Source organism: Lynx canadensis, chromosome C1 (assembly GCF_007474595.2).
Source record: "Lynx canadensis isolate LIC74 chromosome C1, mLynCan4.pri.v2, whole genome shotgun sequence".
NCBI lineage: Eukaryota > Metazoa > Chordata > Mammalia > Carnivora > Felidae > Lynx > Lynx canadensis.
This window is the reverse complement of record NC_044310.1, coordinates 14,895,791-14,913,071: the sequence shown is the minus strand read 5'-3', so window position 1 is coordinate 14,913,071 and position 17,281 is coordinate 14,895,791. Positions and strand designations below refer to the sequence as shown.

The 17,281-nt window shown below is 56.8% G+C and overlaps 1 protein-coding gene across 4 annotated transcripts in view; it reads left to right on the top strand.

Moving 5' to 3' along the window:
• Positions 1 to 892: 892 nt before the first annotated feature.
• Positions 893 to 17,281, top strand: part of KIF17 (kinesin family member 17) — a 47,419-nt gene continuing 31,030 nt past the window's right edge. For all 4 annotated transcript variants that reach the window (XM_030327143.1, XM_030327142.1, XM_030327141.1 and 1 more), the window contains exons 1-5: positions 893 to 1,123; positions 6,991 to 7,137; positions 7,878 to 7,979; positions 12,823 to 13,012; positions 15,776 to 16,228. In XM_030327143.1, coding sequence (XP_030183003.1) covers positions 893 to 1,123; positions 6,991 to 7,137; positions 7,878 to 7,979; positions 12,823 to 13,012; positions 15,776 to 16,228 — 1,123 coding nt within the window. The remainder of the gene's footprint in view (positions 1,124 to 6,990; positions 7,138 to 7,877; positions 7,980 to 12,822; positions 13,013 to 15,775; positions 16,229 to 17,281) is intronic.

Here is a 17,281-nt window from a genome sequence, read left to right as displayed (position 1 = left end):
CACCAACCCTGAGATCATGACCAGAGCCGAAGTCCAGTGCTCAACGGACTGAGACACCCAGGCGCCCCTTTTTTTGTGTGTTTTTAAGCTGGGTCTTAGAAAAAACTAGGGCAGCATCAGAAGGAAGCTTTGCTCTGTCGGAGGCCGTCACAGGCTTTGGGCGGCCCTCTCCTGAGTCAGTAGAGGGATGTGGATAGAAGGCCGCAAGGTCCTTGTCCCCTTTCTCAGTAGGTCTCTAGCCCCCGCATAAGGCCCCGCCTCCTGTATCTCTCTCGAGGCGGAGTCAAGCCTGGCCTCCTTGCCCTAGCTGGGCAACCTCGGACAAGTTGCTTAACCTCTCTGAACTGGGCGGTGGGGATCAGAGGAGAGAGCGGACTTGAAGCCCTGGTAAGAAGCGGGCAGACGCTCCAGCAAAGCGGGCCGCCCGGACCCGCCTGCAGCTAGGAGACGCTCCTGCAACGAGGCGCCGCGAACGCGGGGATGTCTCGGGAGCCCGCGGCTGTGACGCCACGGGTGTTGCCCGGCAACCGCGAACGCCGCGGCAGAGCTCGTGCCAGCGGGCGGCCGGGGCGGCTCCGGGGCTCGGGTCCTGTGGCGGCGCCTGCAGCGCGGATCCCCCACTTCCCTCTCCCCGGGCCGGGCCTCAGGGACGGACGAACCCTGGCGCGGGAGGAGGCGGCGGCCCGGCTCCGGTCCTGCGACCCCCGCACCGCGCCCCTCCTTCTCTCAGGGTGCCCCCCAGGAGTCCCGGCCCCCCGCCGCGGCCCCGCCCCTGCCGCGAGGCCACGCCCCCCGCGACCGGCGCTGGCCCCGCCCCCCGGCCCGGGCCGTCGAGCGTCCCAGCCGTGCGGCTCACGTCGCGCCGCGCCGGGGGGCGCCCAGCCGCGGGGCCATGGCCTCGGAGTCGGTGAAGGTGGTGGTGCGCTGCCGCCCCATGAATCAGCGGGAGCGGGAGCTCAACTGCCAGCCCGTGGTGACGGTGGACTCCGCGCGCGGCCAGTGCTTCATCCAGAACCCGGGCGCTGCCGACGAGCCCCCTAAGCAGTTCACCTTCGACGGCGCCTACCACATGGACCACTTCACCGAGCAGATCTACAATGACATCGCCTACCCGCTGGTGGAGGTGAGGGCGCCCGGGAGGCCGCCTCCGAGGACCGGCCAGGCAGGGCTGGGGGCCGCCCCAGGGGTCCTGAGCGGATGGCACTGTACCCAGAGCTGGGCGGGAACTAGCTTCCGGAGGAGCGTGGGTGGGCACCAACAGGTTGGGCTGAAGTCTTTTGTCTAGGCAGGACATGGCTGGGACCCACCTCCGGCCCCCACGCCCGGGTCTCCACCGTCTGCAACGCCAAAGCTCGTCCTCACCTCCACCCCTTCCAGTCCCCTGCCCACAAGAGCTCCAGTCCCCAAGACCCTCCACCCCCCAACCCTCCACCGTCATCTGAGAACTTGAGGCCTTCTCTCAATGCTCTAGCCGCTGCCCTCAGCCGCCGCCACCTCCTCCTGCTCCCAGGCCATGGCCTCTGCTTCCTCCCCTCAGCATTCAGAATCCCCTGTCATCCTCCCTGAGTCAAGCCTGCGGGGGGGGGGGGGGGGGGCGAGGAGACCGCTGCTTCCCTCCTGCCTTAGTCTTGGAGGAATGGAACCCCATTACCTTTGGTCTAACCTACCATTTTCTCCAGCAACAGTTTGTGACCCTTAATAGGGCTTTTGCTTTCCAGAGCACTCACACTAGGTAGCTGGCACATTTGGGACATGGGGAGACTGAGGCCCAGAGGAGGGAAACTTGCCCCATGGTGGGTTTCTAGCAGAGGAGTGGCTGAAACTCTGCCTCATGCCTTCTGGCCAAGGGCTCTTCCTTTCTACCAACGCCTCCCCACCTGTTCACTGCTCAGCGGATCACTAGTTTAAGTGAGATGTCACAGATTGTCCCACGAAAAATGGAAGTTTGGGAAATGCTGTGTCCGGCCTCCCTGGTGTGAAGCTTCACAAGGCACATTATGACACCTGAGCTCTGGGGAGTCTTGCAGCAAAGGAACTGGTTTGACTTACTGAACCCAGCGTTTCCCAAATGCATTTTAGGACCCTTTTTGCTTTCACTGGCAGGCCAGTCACCATCCTCCAGAGCACCTCCTTTGGTGGCCCCATCTCTTCTGTGAAGGCTCAGGCAAAGCCCTTGGCAGGGTTGAAGAACTCCCCGGTGGTCAGGGCCTGATGGAGGTGATGCCCCGGGGGACGAGGGCAGCTCTCCCCAGGTTACGTTCCCAAACTCTGGGATGGCCAGGCTGTCCTGCTGTCCTGTACTCCCAGGCTAGAAGGGACCTGAGGGGTTGTCTGGTCCACCCCACCTCCCCACTGGGTCTCTGAATGACCAGCCAGTGGCAAGAGGTCACTCTTCCCCAAACAGCCCCTTTCCCCTTTGCCGCTTGGCTCCTAGGAGACCATTCTGCACGGTGAGCCAGAGTCAGCTTCCCTGAAGCTTTCAGCCACCTGCCCTGGCTCCGTTCCTGAGGCCCACGACCACCTCTGCTCCCTTGTCCAAGATTGGCCCCTTAGAGATCTGAGGAGTCCAAGATTGAGTCCTTGTTGGACTTGCTCTTGGGTCCCTGCCTCATCTTGGAAGTAATCCCCTGAGGAAGCCCCCCTTGTCAGGGTCTCCAGGAAGCCCCAGCCTGGAGTGAGGGATGCTAAGGACACAGTGGCTCTATCAGATTTCTCCTGTAGCTCTCCCTACTGTCCTGAGCTCCCCCACTACTTGGGATTCTCTGCCAGGACCTGCCTCTGGACATCACGCAGAGCTTCAGGCTCAACACGACATACATTCATTTTCATTCATCCATCCATTCAGCTGGCAAATAGCATCTCCATGCCAGGCTCATCCTTGGTTTGGGGAGCACAGCCCTAAAGAAGACCTGGGCTCTGCCCTCAGTGAGGCCACGGTCAGGGAAAGGAACAGCTAAGCTAATAGCTACGGTCCAAGGTGATGAGTGGGAGGAGAAGCCTGGGGGACTTTGGCAACATAGAGAACCTGGGCTTGGAGGGCATGGGAAAGGAGGGGGAAGGCTGGGAGGGCTTCCTGGAAGTGGTGAGATCTAAATTGAGACCTGAAGGATGAGAAGAGTAGGTCAGGCAAGAAGGTGGTGGAAAGGGCCTTCCAGGTGGAGCCCAGCATTTGATTCTCACAAGACTCTGGATGCGTGTAGAGCTGGTGTCCTCATTCCTGGTGGGGAAACTGAGGCTGGGAGTATCACAGAATGAGGTTTTTTTTTAAGTTTTTAAAATTTATTTTGAGAGAGAGAACGAGTACGGGGGGAGAGGCAGAGAGAGAGAGAGAGAGAGGGAGGGAGAGAATCCCAAGCAGGCTCCACTCTGTCAACTCGGAGCCTAACTCAGAGCTTGATCTCATGAACTGTGAGATCGTGACCTGAGCCAAGATCAAGAGTCAGATGCTTAACCTACTGGGCCACCCAGGCTCCCCAAGGGGCTGTTTTGATACCCACACAGTACCTGGTCCTCGTGCTGCATTTTGCTGCCTTCCATTAAATGAGCAGTGCGCACAGCAGAGGCAAAGCCCACCTCAGGGGGCTCTGAGCCGGGAGCACTGCACCATTAGGGACTGTGTGCTATGTGCCCCGCGGGGCTCTGACCCAGGTCCCCAGCTCTCCCAGGGCTTCTGTTTCCTCCACGGGGCCTCCTGCCCAGGCCCTGGCCTTTGGGTCCTATCGCACAGCCTTCCTGTTCTCTTCTTTCCTGCTTCTCCTGCACTTAAATCTAGTCCCTATTCCTGATCTTCTCTGTCACTGGGTGACCTCTTTGGCTCTCCTGGGTGCTGTCCACCCCAGACCCACCCCTTCTGCCCATTCACATTCTCGCCGGAGCTACTCCCCTCCACGTGTGTCTGGCCCGCTGCCTGGTCTGTGGGCTGTTTCCCAGCCGGTGGCTTTGCCATCTGCCCCTTCTTCCCACTTAACACCCGTGGCCTTTGAGTCACCTCTAATGAGCCGCCCCCAACCCACCCACAGGCCAGGTACCACGGCTTCTACCACGCCCAGACGTCAATACAGTAAAAGCCATAGCATTCGGTCCCTCGATGGGACATTCAGCAGTGTTTTGGGGAAGGGGTGGAAGGGGAACATGAGGCAACTTAGGACAGATGTTTTTTCTATTTCAATTGCAACAGTTCTGTGTTTAATGTGACGTAGGAAAAATGCTTAGCGCATCCAGCCTGTAATGCAGTTTCATAGGGATTCTTGTTGAGCATGTGAGCAAGTGAGAAGGAGTCAGTTAGCAGTTGGTTTCCTGAGAGTCAACTTGTAAGTAGCAGAACAGGGTGATGTGCAGAAGCCTGGGTGGAAGGACAGAGCGGCCGACATGCAGGACCCATTCTCAGTGCAAGCCCATCCCTTGTGGATCTGGAGGTAACCCTAGATGGGTGAAACCTTTTTGAAATCTTATGTTTTGCCTTAAAAATGTATGTAAAATTGTTTTCTTTTAATTCTTTTATTGTTTATTTTTGAGAGAGACAGAGCGCAAGCCAGGGAGGGGCAGAGAGAGAGGGAGACACGGAATCCGAAGCAGCCTCCAGGCTCTGAGCTGTCAGCATAGGGCCGACACGGGGCTCAAACCCACGAACCGCGAACCGTGAGATCATGACCTGAGCTGAAGTCGGACACTTAACTGACTGAGCCACCCAGGCGCCCCTGAAATTGTTTTCTACTTCGCTCCAGAACAGTGCTGTTCTGTAGACCTCCTGCAGTGGTGGAATTATTGTTTCCAGGCTGTCCAAGTAGGTACCGCTGGCTGTATGTGGCAAGTAAGCACTTGAAATGAGGCTACTGCTACTGAGGAAACTGAATTTTACTTTTGTTTAAAGTCCAGTTAAATTTAACTAACTCAGTGGCTAGTGGCCCCCACATTGGACAGCACTCTTGAGCAATGATTTCCAAAACACACATAATGTGGGCCACATACATCATTTGAGTTTTCCAGTAGCCACATTTTTTTTAACATTTATTTATTTTTGAGACAGAGAGAGACAGAGCATGAACGGGGGAGGGGCAGAGAGAGAGGGAGACACAGAGTCGGAAACAGGCTCCAGGCTCTGAGCCGTCAGCCCAGAGCCTGACGCGGGGCTCGAACTCACGGACTGCGAGATCGTGACTGCGCCACCCAGGCGCCCCTAGTAGCCACATTTTAAAAAGTAAAAGAAGATGCGCCCGGTGGCTCAGTAGGTTGAGGGTCCGACTCTTGATTTCGGCTCAAGTCATGATCCCAGGGTCGCGGGAACGAGCCCTGTGGCAGGCTCTGCGCTGAGTGTGGAGCCTGCTTGGGACTCTCTCTCCCTGTCTCTCTGCCCCTCCTCTGCTCAAGCTTGTGCACTCGCTCTCTCTCTCTCTCAAAATAAAAAAAATAAGTAAAAGTAAAAAAGTGAAAGGAAACAAACGAAGCTAGTTTTAATAAGAGATTTTTATTGAACCCAGTATATCCGGAACATTATTTCAAGAAAACATACTGGTAATGTGTGGTCATTCTTTGATATCAGTGAGAGATAGTTGACATTCTTCCGTCATGCCAAGTCTTTGAAATCAGATGTGTGTCTTACATCGTATCATGTTGCGGATGCCAAAGTGTCAACAGTTCAAACGAAATGGAACAAAAAATAAGGTTCTGTTTAATGGAAAAATATTTTATATTGCTTCTGTGAAATGTAAATTAACTAAAATCAAATCAAATAAATTCAGTTCCTCAGTCGCACTGGGCCCATTGCTAGTGCGGCTGGTGGCCACCCTACCGGACAGCGAAGCGATACATGTTTTTGTGTAGAATATCTTCCCCGGGCTTGGGTGACGCTGATACTCTGGGCCCCGCACCATGTGGACCCTGCATGTGTCCCCAGCTCTGAGGAGCCCAGCGGTGGCTCCTGGCCGGGCGGTGGGTCTGCCATTGTCTCTGCCCCACCACAGGGGGCTGGTCCCTGTGTGCAGCCCCCTGGAGCTCTGCGGAGGTGCAGGAACCCACACAGTGGTCAGGGTTTCCTTGGACAGACGAAAGGGGCTCATCCGGTTCCGCCCAGAAGAATGAGGCCTGGCCGTCAGAGAAGCTGTGAATCATGATTTCTGGTTCCTTCACCAGCAGTCCCTGGGGATCCCGAGCCCCGCGTTGGCCCACAGGATGGGTCTTTGCGGGTCACTGGGTGTGGATGCCAGGTGGGCCCTCGGGGCCTGGGAGCAGCTCTCTGGGCCCACGTTCTGACACAGAATTCCCCTGCCCCGTGCTGAGTTCTAGAATCGGTGACCTCATGAGCTCTGTGAGGGCAGGGACTGGGGTTCCACCTTGATCACCGCCGTGTCCCTAGCCGGAGCGCCGTGGAATGAACAGACGCGTCAGTGAGTGAAGACCGATTTCAGGGTTGCCGCCGCTTTGCTTCCTTTCTTCCGTCCCCCTCGCCCCGGCTCCACCTGCTCTCAGACTCTGACCTCTCCGCACCCCCTCAGCCTGGAATGCCTTCCTCTTCCTCCGCTTGCCTGGTGTGAGGGTCGCTTGTACAGGTCCGTCTCCGCCATGTTTCAGGCAGACATTCAGTGAGCACCCCTGTACGTGAGCCCTCCGTGTGCCAGTGCAGGAAATAGTTCGCGTGTAAACCTCACTACAGGCTTAGAAGGAGGTGCTGTTCTGATCCTGATGGGGGAACTGAGGCTCAGTGTGCCTGGGTAAGACCAGCTCCCCCGGCACAGTCAGGAAAAGGGTGAGGCCAGATTTGAACCCCTGAAAGAGAGGCCAGGCTCCACCGCACAAGCCCTTAACTCCACACACAGACAGTGTCCCCCACCAGGAGGTGGACCCCTAGAGGACAGAACTGTGACTTACTTATCTCTGTATCGCACGGCCAGCCCAGTGCCATCCTGGGAGGGGCCCTGAGTCTGTGAGTTAGGAGACGGCCGAGTCCAGCTGGGCTCGGCCGGCTGAGCACCGGGCTTTGGTTCTCCCACGCAGGGTGTCACTGAGGGCTACAATGGCACCATCTTCGCCTATGGCCAGACGGGCAGCGGGAAGTCCTTCACCATGCAGGGCCTGCCGGACCCGTCCTCGCAGAGAGGCATCATCCCCAGGGCCTTCGAGCACGTTTTTGAGAGCGTCCAGGTATGGGCCCCCTGGAGGGAAGGGGCAGGTCTGGGGGCTCTTGAGACATTACCGTGAATGGACCGGGAGGACTTCAGAGCCTGCCGGGACTCGACACAGGTAGGCGGAGGCAGGCTGTGGTTTCTGGAAAGGGGATGGGAGAAGAACTTCACGCTGAGAAAATTCTACGTGCCAGGGCCGTGGTTTCTTCCTGCCATTTCTGGATCGTAATGTATCATTTGATCCAGAGCATTCATCCGAGAAGCCGTTGTAACCATCAGAGCCTCCCTTTTTATTCGGCAGTTGCTACAGACCAAGCCTTGTGCAAAGCCCTTTGCATAATTATCTCAGGGAGCCCCCACCCTGGCCCAGGAGATCACTATCATCCCATCGTCGAGATAGGGAAGCCCAGACGTGTAGCCCCTATGTGCTGGGCCAAGACCGCTTATCCCAGTGTCCAGGCTGCAGGGGAGAATCGCCCTGGTGGCCTCTCATGGCTGTGAGCAGAGATTCCTGCATCTGGGAAATGGCAGAGCAGGGACTGCACCCCTTGTTGGCTGTAGAGGGATCAGACCGTGGCCAGTGCTTGGTCCTGACCTGTGGCCCTGCCAGGCAGGGTAGGGGGCTCCCCTCCCCTTGACATCGCCTCTCCTGCCACGAGGTGCTTTCGAGACGTCCTGGCTGCAGAGGGCTTAGGTTGCAGGGGCAGGGCTGGCAGCAAGTGCTCAGGCGTCTTTGCTGTCCCTGTCCACTCCCCGCAGTGTGCAGAGAATACCAAGTTCCTGGTCCGGGCCTCCTACCTGGAGATCTACAATGAAGATGTCCGTGACCTGCTGGGGGCCGAGAGCAAGCAGAAACTGGAGGTGGGTGCAGATGCGGCTTGGGCGGGGAGGGGCTGATGGAGGGGGAAGGCTGGCATCAGGCCGTGCTCCCTCAGAAATACAGGGGAGGTGTTCTGAGGGCACAGGTGCCGGTTCGGACTAGAGCAGGGACTTTTGAACTTGAATTTTGGAGGAATCTCTGAATCCATGTTGTAGGGGAGTGGCTAATGGGCCTACCCCCGACCACACATGGCGGGGGCTGCACCTCACCTGGGAGAATCCCACCTGTGTCTGGTGAAATAGATGAAGTCTTTGTGATAGATTTCATTTGGAAAACTGGATTCCACTTCTGAAAAAATTACTGTGAAAATCTGTAAGTGCCCTTCAAGCTAAAAAAAACCCAACATAATGATCATCATTTATTGAGCACTGTTCACTGACTGCTTTGGGCACGTGATCTTATGTAATAGTCACAGTCATCTTGTCAGGTAGCTGTTATTATCCCCAATCTGCCAGTGTGGGAAGGGACGCTTAGCTTAGTTAGCTTGCCCAAGTTTGTGGCCCAAGCCGGATCTGAACCCAGGTCTGTCTGACTTCAAGGTCCTGAATCTCAAACATCCCATTTCACGGCTGTTGGTGGCCTGAGATTCTGGGACTCTGTTCCCTTTCGAGAGGGTTCTGGTGTGGGGGCACCCCAGGACCCAAGACATGACCTTACAAAGTAGTTGTAGGGATTGAAGAGGGTGGTGAGGACAAGCTGCTCACAGGGCGCAGGAGCACGGAAGGCCGTCAACGGGTGAGCGCTTTCATGCCATCGGGATTCCAGGAAACGCGACCCGGGTCTCTGCAAAGGGGAGCCCTCTAAGGAGTCAAGGACCACCCGCAACAGAAGAACCCGGGGCTGGCTCAGTTGGTCACTGAGAATCACACACGTTTTGTGACTTTCCCCCTCTTCTAGAAGGCTGGAGTCAGAAGGAAAGAGCATCATTTCCCAGCAAGGTGCAGCAGCATTAGATGCTTTGAGAGGAGGTCTATAAAGAATGGCAGAACTTGGCTGACCCTTTGGGGAGCTCAGCGAGGTCAGGTGACCTACCAGGACTGAACAGCCAGTTGGTGACAAGGCTGGACCCAGGTCTAGGCCCAGGTCTAGGCCTTGGTCTGAGGCCTTGGTCGTGTGTCCTATCTGGGGCTCTTTAAATGCTGGGTAGGCAGGTCAGGTCCAAGGAGGAGAGGCCCACTGGGGGAGGCTGAGCCAGTTCTGTGGCCAGAATGCTCCTGGCTGCCCCTTATCTGACCAGGCAACCAGTGGACATCCCAGGGGGCCCACGACCTGCATTGGGAGTGAGCTCACCTCCTTCAGGGTCAGAATGCCCCGGCTGAGAGAGCCTAGGTTGCCGGGGAGATTCCATTTATGGGTAAAACCAGTCTGAGGGAGACAAGGTGATTTGCCTGAGGCTAGGAAGCCAGAGTCAGGGTTGGACCTTTTGGGTGACAAAGTGCTGAAGTCTTCCCAGGGCATGCGCCTGGACAGCTACGGGACGGGGGTGGGGGTGGGAGAGGCAGAACCAGGTGCTGCGATGTCTCCCACAGCCCTCCTGCCCCACGTGACCTCTAGATCGGACAGGACGTCAGAATCACCTGGTTCCCCCCACCCCTTCCCCATGTGGGGGCCGGGCTGTTTCCCCATTCAACTTCGGCCTCCTGCTTGCCCCCTGACCGCCCCCCACTTGCCCTGGGCTCATCTGGGGTGGGGGGAGGTCGTGAGTTCTCCTCTGACCAGCGACCACTCTGTGATCCAAGTGAACAAGTCAGACATCAGAGAGTAGCAGTCTTGAAAAATTTGTTTGTCCCAGCCGTATGGTGGAAAAATCCTTAAAAATTTGATCTGGGAAGACCCATAGAGAGCTTCTGGTCAGGCCTTTCCTGGTACAGATGAGGACAGTGCGTCCCAGGGAGGGGAAGGGACTTGACCAAGGCCACACAGCTAATCACTAGTAACGGCGTTGGTACCAGCACTTGTGAGGGGCTTTCCCCGAGTATTTTGAGGGGTCAGCAATCTGGAAAACCTCTAGGGCAGTAAGAAGCCAGTAGTGGAGTTCTAGTCAAGGGAGGCACATCCACCGAGTGATTCATTCATTCAGCGAAGACGGGAAAACCTCCTGGTGCCAGCTGCCAGGCCACATGCTACAGCGGGTCCACAGGGGTGTGACCTCCCTTCCTTCCAGTCCCCATCCTGACTGGGACCTGGCCTGGCCCCTCCTTCTCAGCTCCTGACCAACACAGCGGTGCTTGGCCTTTCTATGCCGGAACCTCCAGCCGCCCACCTGGAGTCTTTCTACTGTCTTCTCTATCCTGGAGCTGGAGCGCCTGAGTCACAGCTCAGCCCCCGACAGGGGAATGGGGAGAGGAGGGAGGCACAGGGCATCGCTCCCATGTGTCAGAGTCAAAAGGCCAACCTGGGGGATCAGGGTCCCCTGCCAACCTGCACTGGGACACCAGGGGGCCCTCCTCCCCTCCTCCAACACTGGAGACGCTACAATGGCCTCGGTTACCCAGTCCCTGAGGGCTGGCAGCCATGCTCTTGCCCCATCTGGGCCCCACGCCTCAGGCTTGGTGAGTCAGGCTGCCCGGGGTGGGGGGCAGGGGCCGCCAGTGACAGCTGCACTCTGAGACGCTCCCCACGGGGGCACTGGGGGGTGTGGAGTCGCCGCCTCCTGGAGAAGGTGCTGAAGGTGCTCCTGTCAACCTCAGAACAGCCTTAGGAGGAGAGCTGTGCTGTTCTGATCCTTTGTTGCAGAGGAGGAAACTGAGGCTCCGCGTACCTAGTAAGACCAGCCCCTGGGCACACAAGTCAGGAAAGGGTGAGACTGCTTTTGATTCCAGGAGGCCAGGCCCCACAGCACAAGCTCTGAGCCCCAGGGCCTGAGAGTTTTGGTAATTAGAGGTTAGATCAGCCAGGGCGAGGAGGGATTTGGGGGAGCAGTTTCGCTCCCTCCGCCCCGACCCCCACTGCCCATACTGGGCAGGGGAGTGAGGCCTCAGCGCCTCTCAGTGCACTGGGGAGCAGTGTCAGGAGCCCCTCCTCCGTGCTGGTGGCATCCCAGCCGTTGCCATGGTGACCAGGCTCAGGGCTGCGTGGCAGGGAGGAGTAGTTCCCCGGGCACTCAGAGCCTCCCTGGAAGAGCAGGGCTGAGGCCCAGGGGAGGCAAGACTGTGGGGGATCTCGAGGTGGGGGAGCAAGCTTTCCAGGGCCTGAAAATAGGGCCGCGGCACCTTGACACGAGGGCTTGCCCCACCCCCTGCACCCATCCCCCATCCCCCCACTCCTCTCACCTGCTCCTGAGAGACCGCCCCCACCCTCCTGGTGCTGTGCTGGCGGGCTCCCCTCCACGGACCCACCTCCATCCTTTTCCGAGTCCTCATAAAGGTCTTGCAGAAGTAGGATTCGGTATCATTTGGCAGATGAGGAAACGGAGGCAGAGAGAGGCAAATTGACTTCTCCAGCCAGCCACTAGCAGGGTCAGGTCTCTACCCCAGGTCTGCCCGACCAAGGAGCAGACTGCTTCTCCCGGGGGCCAGGAGCGGCCGCTCGGCCAGTGGGCCTGCCGTCTGCAGGCAGCTTCGGGGTCCTGGGAGCAGGTGGCCGTCCACGCCCGTGTGTCCTTGCGGTGGTACCGTGAGACGCTGGGGCGGCAGTTCTGGCCGGCTTCAAGCCACCCTCTGCAGGGTCTCCTGCTTCTGTCCTTGGTGCTCCGTCCTCACCCCCAGCCTCTAGGTCAAGGTCATCATTTCAAGCTTCAGTTACCGCAGGACGCTGCAGCCTCTCTCCATAGACTGCCTCTAGAACCTTCTTTTGCCTGTGACCCCACTGCTGCCCTGGTGCTAACAGCTGTGTGATCTTCAACAAATCACTTAACAATTCTGTGCCTCAGTTGTGTTTCCGATCTGTGAAGCCCAGTCCTTCATTCTGGGTCTGGCTGTTTGTCCACACGTAAGCAGATAGGGCAGGCCTGTGCGCCCTCCAAGCCCCCACGCGGCAGGGGCCTGACCGCCCACCCCGGGGACCGTGAAGCTGGAGCCCAGCACCTGAGCCTCCGTGGCTCAGACCAGCAGACAGATGACTCTGCTCTTTGCCAGACTAGTTTTATTTCCTCACACTTGACAAATGTTTCATCTCACAGCTCTGTGTCAGCAACAGAATAACTTGGCTGCCTGGAGAGGAAGCAGGGAGCAATCAGATAAATTAATTTCCTCGCTGCCATCACGCTGAGGGCTGGGGGCCCGCTTGAGCCATGGGCCAGTGGGAGTCCTTGGCAGCGAATGGCCCCTCCCCGGCCATGATCCAAGGTCTGGAAACGTTCCCGTGTCCTCGGAGCCACAGCAGAGAGGCGATCAGAAGACGTGTTGACAGGGCACAAGAGAAGATTTCAGAGCCCTTGGGTGATGACAGGGTCAGCCCCTGGGAGCTGAAGCTCCCAGTCTGGAAACCTCCTTCATAATAATAGCACTAAAGCAGCAGTGAGGCCGGCTGCTGGTATTTACGGAGCACTTGCCATGTGCCGGGCACTGTGCCAAACGTTGTTTGGGCCTTATTTGACTGAAACCTCACCACAACCCTGAAAGATGGGCCTCTCATATGCATTTTACAGATGTGGAAACTGAGGCCTAGAGAGGTTAAGTCACTGGCCCAAGGTCCCACAACAGGTAAGAGGTGGGGTGAGTCTGAGGCTGGTTCCACCTGGAGCAAAGCCCCTGCCCGTTGCAGGGAATTTGAGGCGCCAACCGGCACCGCAGGAGGGCAGAGGTGGCCCGAACTGGGCCCTTCCCTGGATTCCTTGGGGATCCCCGGTCTCGCCCGGCTCTGACCCGTCCCTTTGCCCCACAGCTGAAGGAGCACCCGGAGAAGGGGGTGTACGTGAAGGGGCTCTCCATGCACACGGTGCACAACATGGCCCAGTGTGAGCGCATCATGGAGGCGGGCTGGAAGAACCGCTCGGTGGGCTACACGCTGATGAACAAGGACTCCTCGCGCTCCCACTCCATTTTCACCATCAGCATCGAGATCTACGCTGTGGGTATGCGGGGCCAGGTGGGCACCCAGGGGGTGGGGCCCATCTGAAACTGGGAGAAGACTCTCGAACTGCCTCGAGGCAGACCCAAGTGGCCCCTCCCACGTTCGGGCCCATATTCCCAGGAAAAGACAGCATGGACAACAATAATAGTAATACTAGGAGCTCATTCACAGTGAGCACTTACCATGGGCCGCGGGGTTTATGTGCATTAGCTCATTTACTCCTTACAACCCCAGGAGGTGGATACCAACATCGTCCCCATCTTACAGATGAGGAAGCCGAGACCCCACAACTAGAAAGTGTCAGAGCTGGGCATCGATCCCAGGGCTCTGTCTCCAGAATGTACCACCCGGACCTTTCGGGTTGTCCTCCTTCTAGACAGTGCTCTCCACTCTTCAGTCATCTCCCTCTTCCTTCTTTCTGGAAGGGTCCCTGGGGAAGGGAAGGGGAAGGGAAGAAACTCCTCTTTGTTTCTGGCCTCCCGTAGCTGCTGTGCTAAGCACTTCACACACTTCCTTCTGTGTAAACCCCACAACAGTCCTAGACACGGGCAATTTAATTCCCATTGTACAGATGAGAAAACTGAGGCTCCGAGAGGTGCAGTGGGTTGCTTGTGCAGAGTTCTGCAACCAGTAAGCAGTACAGCTGCGATCTGAACCTCGTTCTCTCTGACATCTGGGTTTTTCCCATTGGCACTGCAGCTGCCTCCATGTCTGAGGTTCATCGTGAATAGAACTCTGGAGAGCACTGCAGCAGGTTGCAGCCTAGGCCCAACTGGGAACACAATTCTGGAGAGATCCCTGACCCAAGGTCAAAGCCAGGGTACCTCCTACCACATCACCCAGACTGTGTGGTGACCTGGCTCCAGGTCAACTTGCTTGTGTTTGCTGGGTCTGAGTCTCCCCGGGGTGCTGATATGGGGAGGGTGGGGTCAGTGAGGTCACAGCCTCATGTGATGAGGGGGACAAGTGGGACTAGGACAGGGGAGGACAGAGTGAGTGCCTCTTGGGCTTTGCAGGAGGTTTTGAAGGATGAGGCAGGCTGCCTGGAAGCAGGCTTTCTCTGCAAACAGGCTTTTGAACGAATTTAAAAGGTGCTTATCATTTCCATTATAAAATAAGTTCAATCAAGATAACTTAGAGATTAGAGAAAGGTGGGGAAAATTACCCAGAAACCCAACTGCCTATTAGATTTGAGCATATTGGGTTTTTTTGATCCTTTTTTCCCCCTATGAACAATATAAACACAATCGAAATCTTATACTGTAAATAGTTTCTCCTCTGCGTTTCATTCCCCGTGCCTCACTGAGCATCATTACCGCTATGTCTTTGTGACCATGGGTCCCTCCTGAGGGACAGTGCATCAGTAATGGTCCTGTCTAACCAAATCCTTACAGGGTGATAAAGTTGTTTCTAGTTTTGTGGTGCTGTAAATAATGCCACAATGAACATCTTTGTGCACAGAGCCTTTTCCGCATTTAGAGTCATTTCCTTGGATTGTATATCCTGGCATAGACCTCCTGGGGCAAAGCGTATAAACCTGTTTAGGGCTTCTGGTTCATTCTGCCAAGAGCTTTCTCTTTCTCTCTTTCTTTCGTTCTTTCTTTCTTTTAAGAGCACAAGCAGGAGAGGGGCAGAGAGGCTGATAGCGTAGAGACTGATGTGGGGCTCGATCTCAGGAACCGAGAGATCATGACCTGAGCCCAGATCAAGAGTCAGATGCTTAACCGACTGAGCCGCCCAGGCGCCCCCAGCCAAGAGCTTTCCAAAAGCATGGTTCCAAGTCCCTCCTTCCTGCTGCTGCTTTAAAAATAAAAAAAAAAAAAAAGCCTCAAACTTCAAGCCCCTCACATATCCAAGCCTCCACTGGGTACCAGCCAGATTTTCTGTTTCTTTACTTCAAGTTGCTGTGCACATGGACAGATCTAGGCCAGTTCTGGTTTCAACCAGCTGGAGACTAAGGAGGAAGCCCCTGCCCCTCCACCTGCCTTCCCCCTCCCATCTCATTGGAAACCGAGTCAAGCGATTTCCCCCAAGTTTCATAGCTGCTAAGAGATAGAATCAAGATTGGACCCCCAGGATCTGTGCGTTCAATACCTGTGCTCTAAGCCCCTGCTACCAGCCAGGGCCCAACTCCAGTCACCCTCAGCACCTGGGTCTGCCTTGCCCTCACGGCCTCAGTCACTGCAGAATTGGGCTTGTTCTCAGGAGGAATGAACCCCTCCCAACAACCAGCCCCAGTGAGGAGTTGCTGTCAGTCTCATTTTGTTGATGTGAAAATTAAGGATCAGAGAGGTGCATGACTCTGCCAAGGTCACACAGCAAGGAGGACGCAGGGGTAGGTTGGGAACCAGGTCCGAGAGCCTCCAAAGCCAATGTCTTTTGCATTGAAAGATACAATCACGTTCCCCCACCTTTGGCCCAGTCATGCCCCCTGCCCCCACCTTTGGCCTCACAGGAAATCTGGAGGAGCTATTAGCACTGAAAGGAGCCTTGCTGCACTCAGAGAATAGTCTGGACCTCCCAGCCCCTGCTCCCGAAGTCAGGCAGCCCTGTATTCTGATCTTGGATCCACCGCTTAGCAGCAGTGTGACCTAGGGCAAGTTAAATGCCCTTTCTGAGCCTCAGTTTCCTCATCTGGAAGATGGGGACAGTAATTGTGCCTCTTTCATGGGACTCCTATGTGCTAACGTGAGACCCTCGGCAGGTGAGAGCGCTCAGTGCCTGGTGGCTAAGTGCCCTCCCCCTCTGCCCGGTCCGTCTGCAGACGAGCGGGGCAAGGACCACCTCCGGGCAGGCAAGCTGAACCTGGTGGACCTGGCGGGCAGCGAGCGGCAGTCCAAGACGGGTGCCACGGGGGAGCGGCTCAAGGAGGCCACCAAGATCAACCTGTCGCTGTCGGCGCTGGGCAACGTCATCTCCGCCTTGGTGGATGGGCGCTGTAAACACATCCCCTACCGGGACTCGAAGCTGACTCGGCTGCTGCAGGACTCGCTGGGGGGCAACACGAAGACGCTGATGGTGGCCTGCCTGTCACCTGCAGACAACAACTACGACGAGACGCTCAGCACGCTGCGCTACGCCAACCGGGCCAAGAACATCAGGAACAAGCCACGCATCAACGAGGACCCCAAGGATGCCCTCCTGCGCGAGTACCAGCAGGAGATCAAGAAGCTCAAGGCGATTCTGGCCCAGCAGATGAGCCCCGACAACCTGTCAGGTGCGCAGCTGGGGGAGGAGGGGCAGGAAGGGCCCGGACTGAGGAGAAAGGCTCCCTCCCTTTGTCTTCTGCCTCCGGCTTCCCATCTGAGAGACGCGGAAGCAGGGCCCCATCTCCTCTCCACTTCCTGCCAGCATACCTTTTTGAAAAAAAAAATTTTTAATGTTTATTTATTTTTGAGGGAGAGAGACAGACAGAGTGTGAGCAGGGGAGGGGCAGAGAGAGAGGGAGACACAGAATCCGAAGCAGGTTCCGGGCTCTGAGCTGTTAGCACAGAGCTCGACGCGGGGCTCGAACCCACGAACCGCGAGATCATGACCTGAGCCAAAGTTGGAAGTTTAAGCGACTGAGCCACCCAGGTGCCCCACATAGCTTTTGAACAGTTAGAGAGAGCCCTGGTGTGACGGCCGGACGGTGTCTGCTCACTGACGGACTCGGGAAGAGGTCCGTCTGGCCTGTTCTGTCAGCTGAAGGCTCTGTTGCCTGCTCCCGCCTCCAGGCTGCACATCACCATCCCACCTGTCTCCCGCCTGTCTCTGTGGCAGCATCGTGATGCTGTGCTGCTTAGCAGCCGGGTGACTCACCTCACTCCCCCATGTCCCACCCCCTCTCCCACTTAGGCACCTTGTGATTGCAGCTCTCACACCCAGGTGTTTGGCTGTCATCTGGCAAGTAGAAATCTGTACCTGCAGCACAGGCCTTGCGGGGTCCTTGCAAACTCCAGGGTTTTGTTTACCCGAGGATCCCTTGGGGAAGGGAGCACGAAAGAGCCTGAGTCCATCTGTTCATTCATCATCTCCCCACCCACCTTCCTTCTGTCCATCCATTCTACATACCCGTTCATCCACTCATCCATCCACTCATCCATCTAACCATGCATCCGTCCATATACCTACCCAGCCAGCCACTCATCCATCCACCCATCTACCCATCCACTCATCTATTCATCCATCCATCCATCCATCCATCCATCCATCCACCCACCCACCCAGCCATCTACCCATCCACTTACCTATCTACCCATTTGTCCATCCATCCATCCATCCATCTACC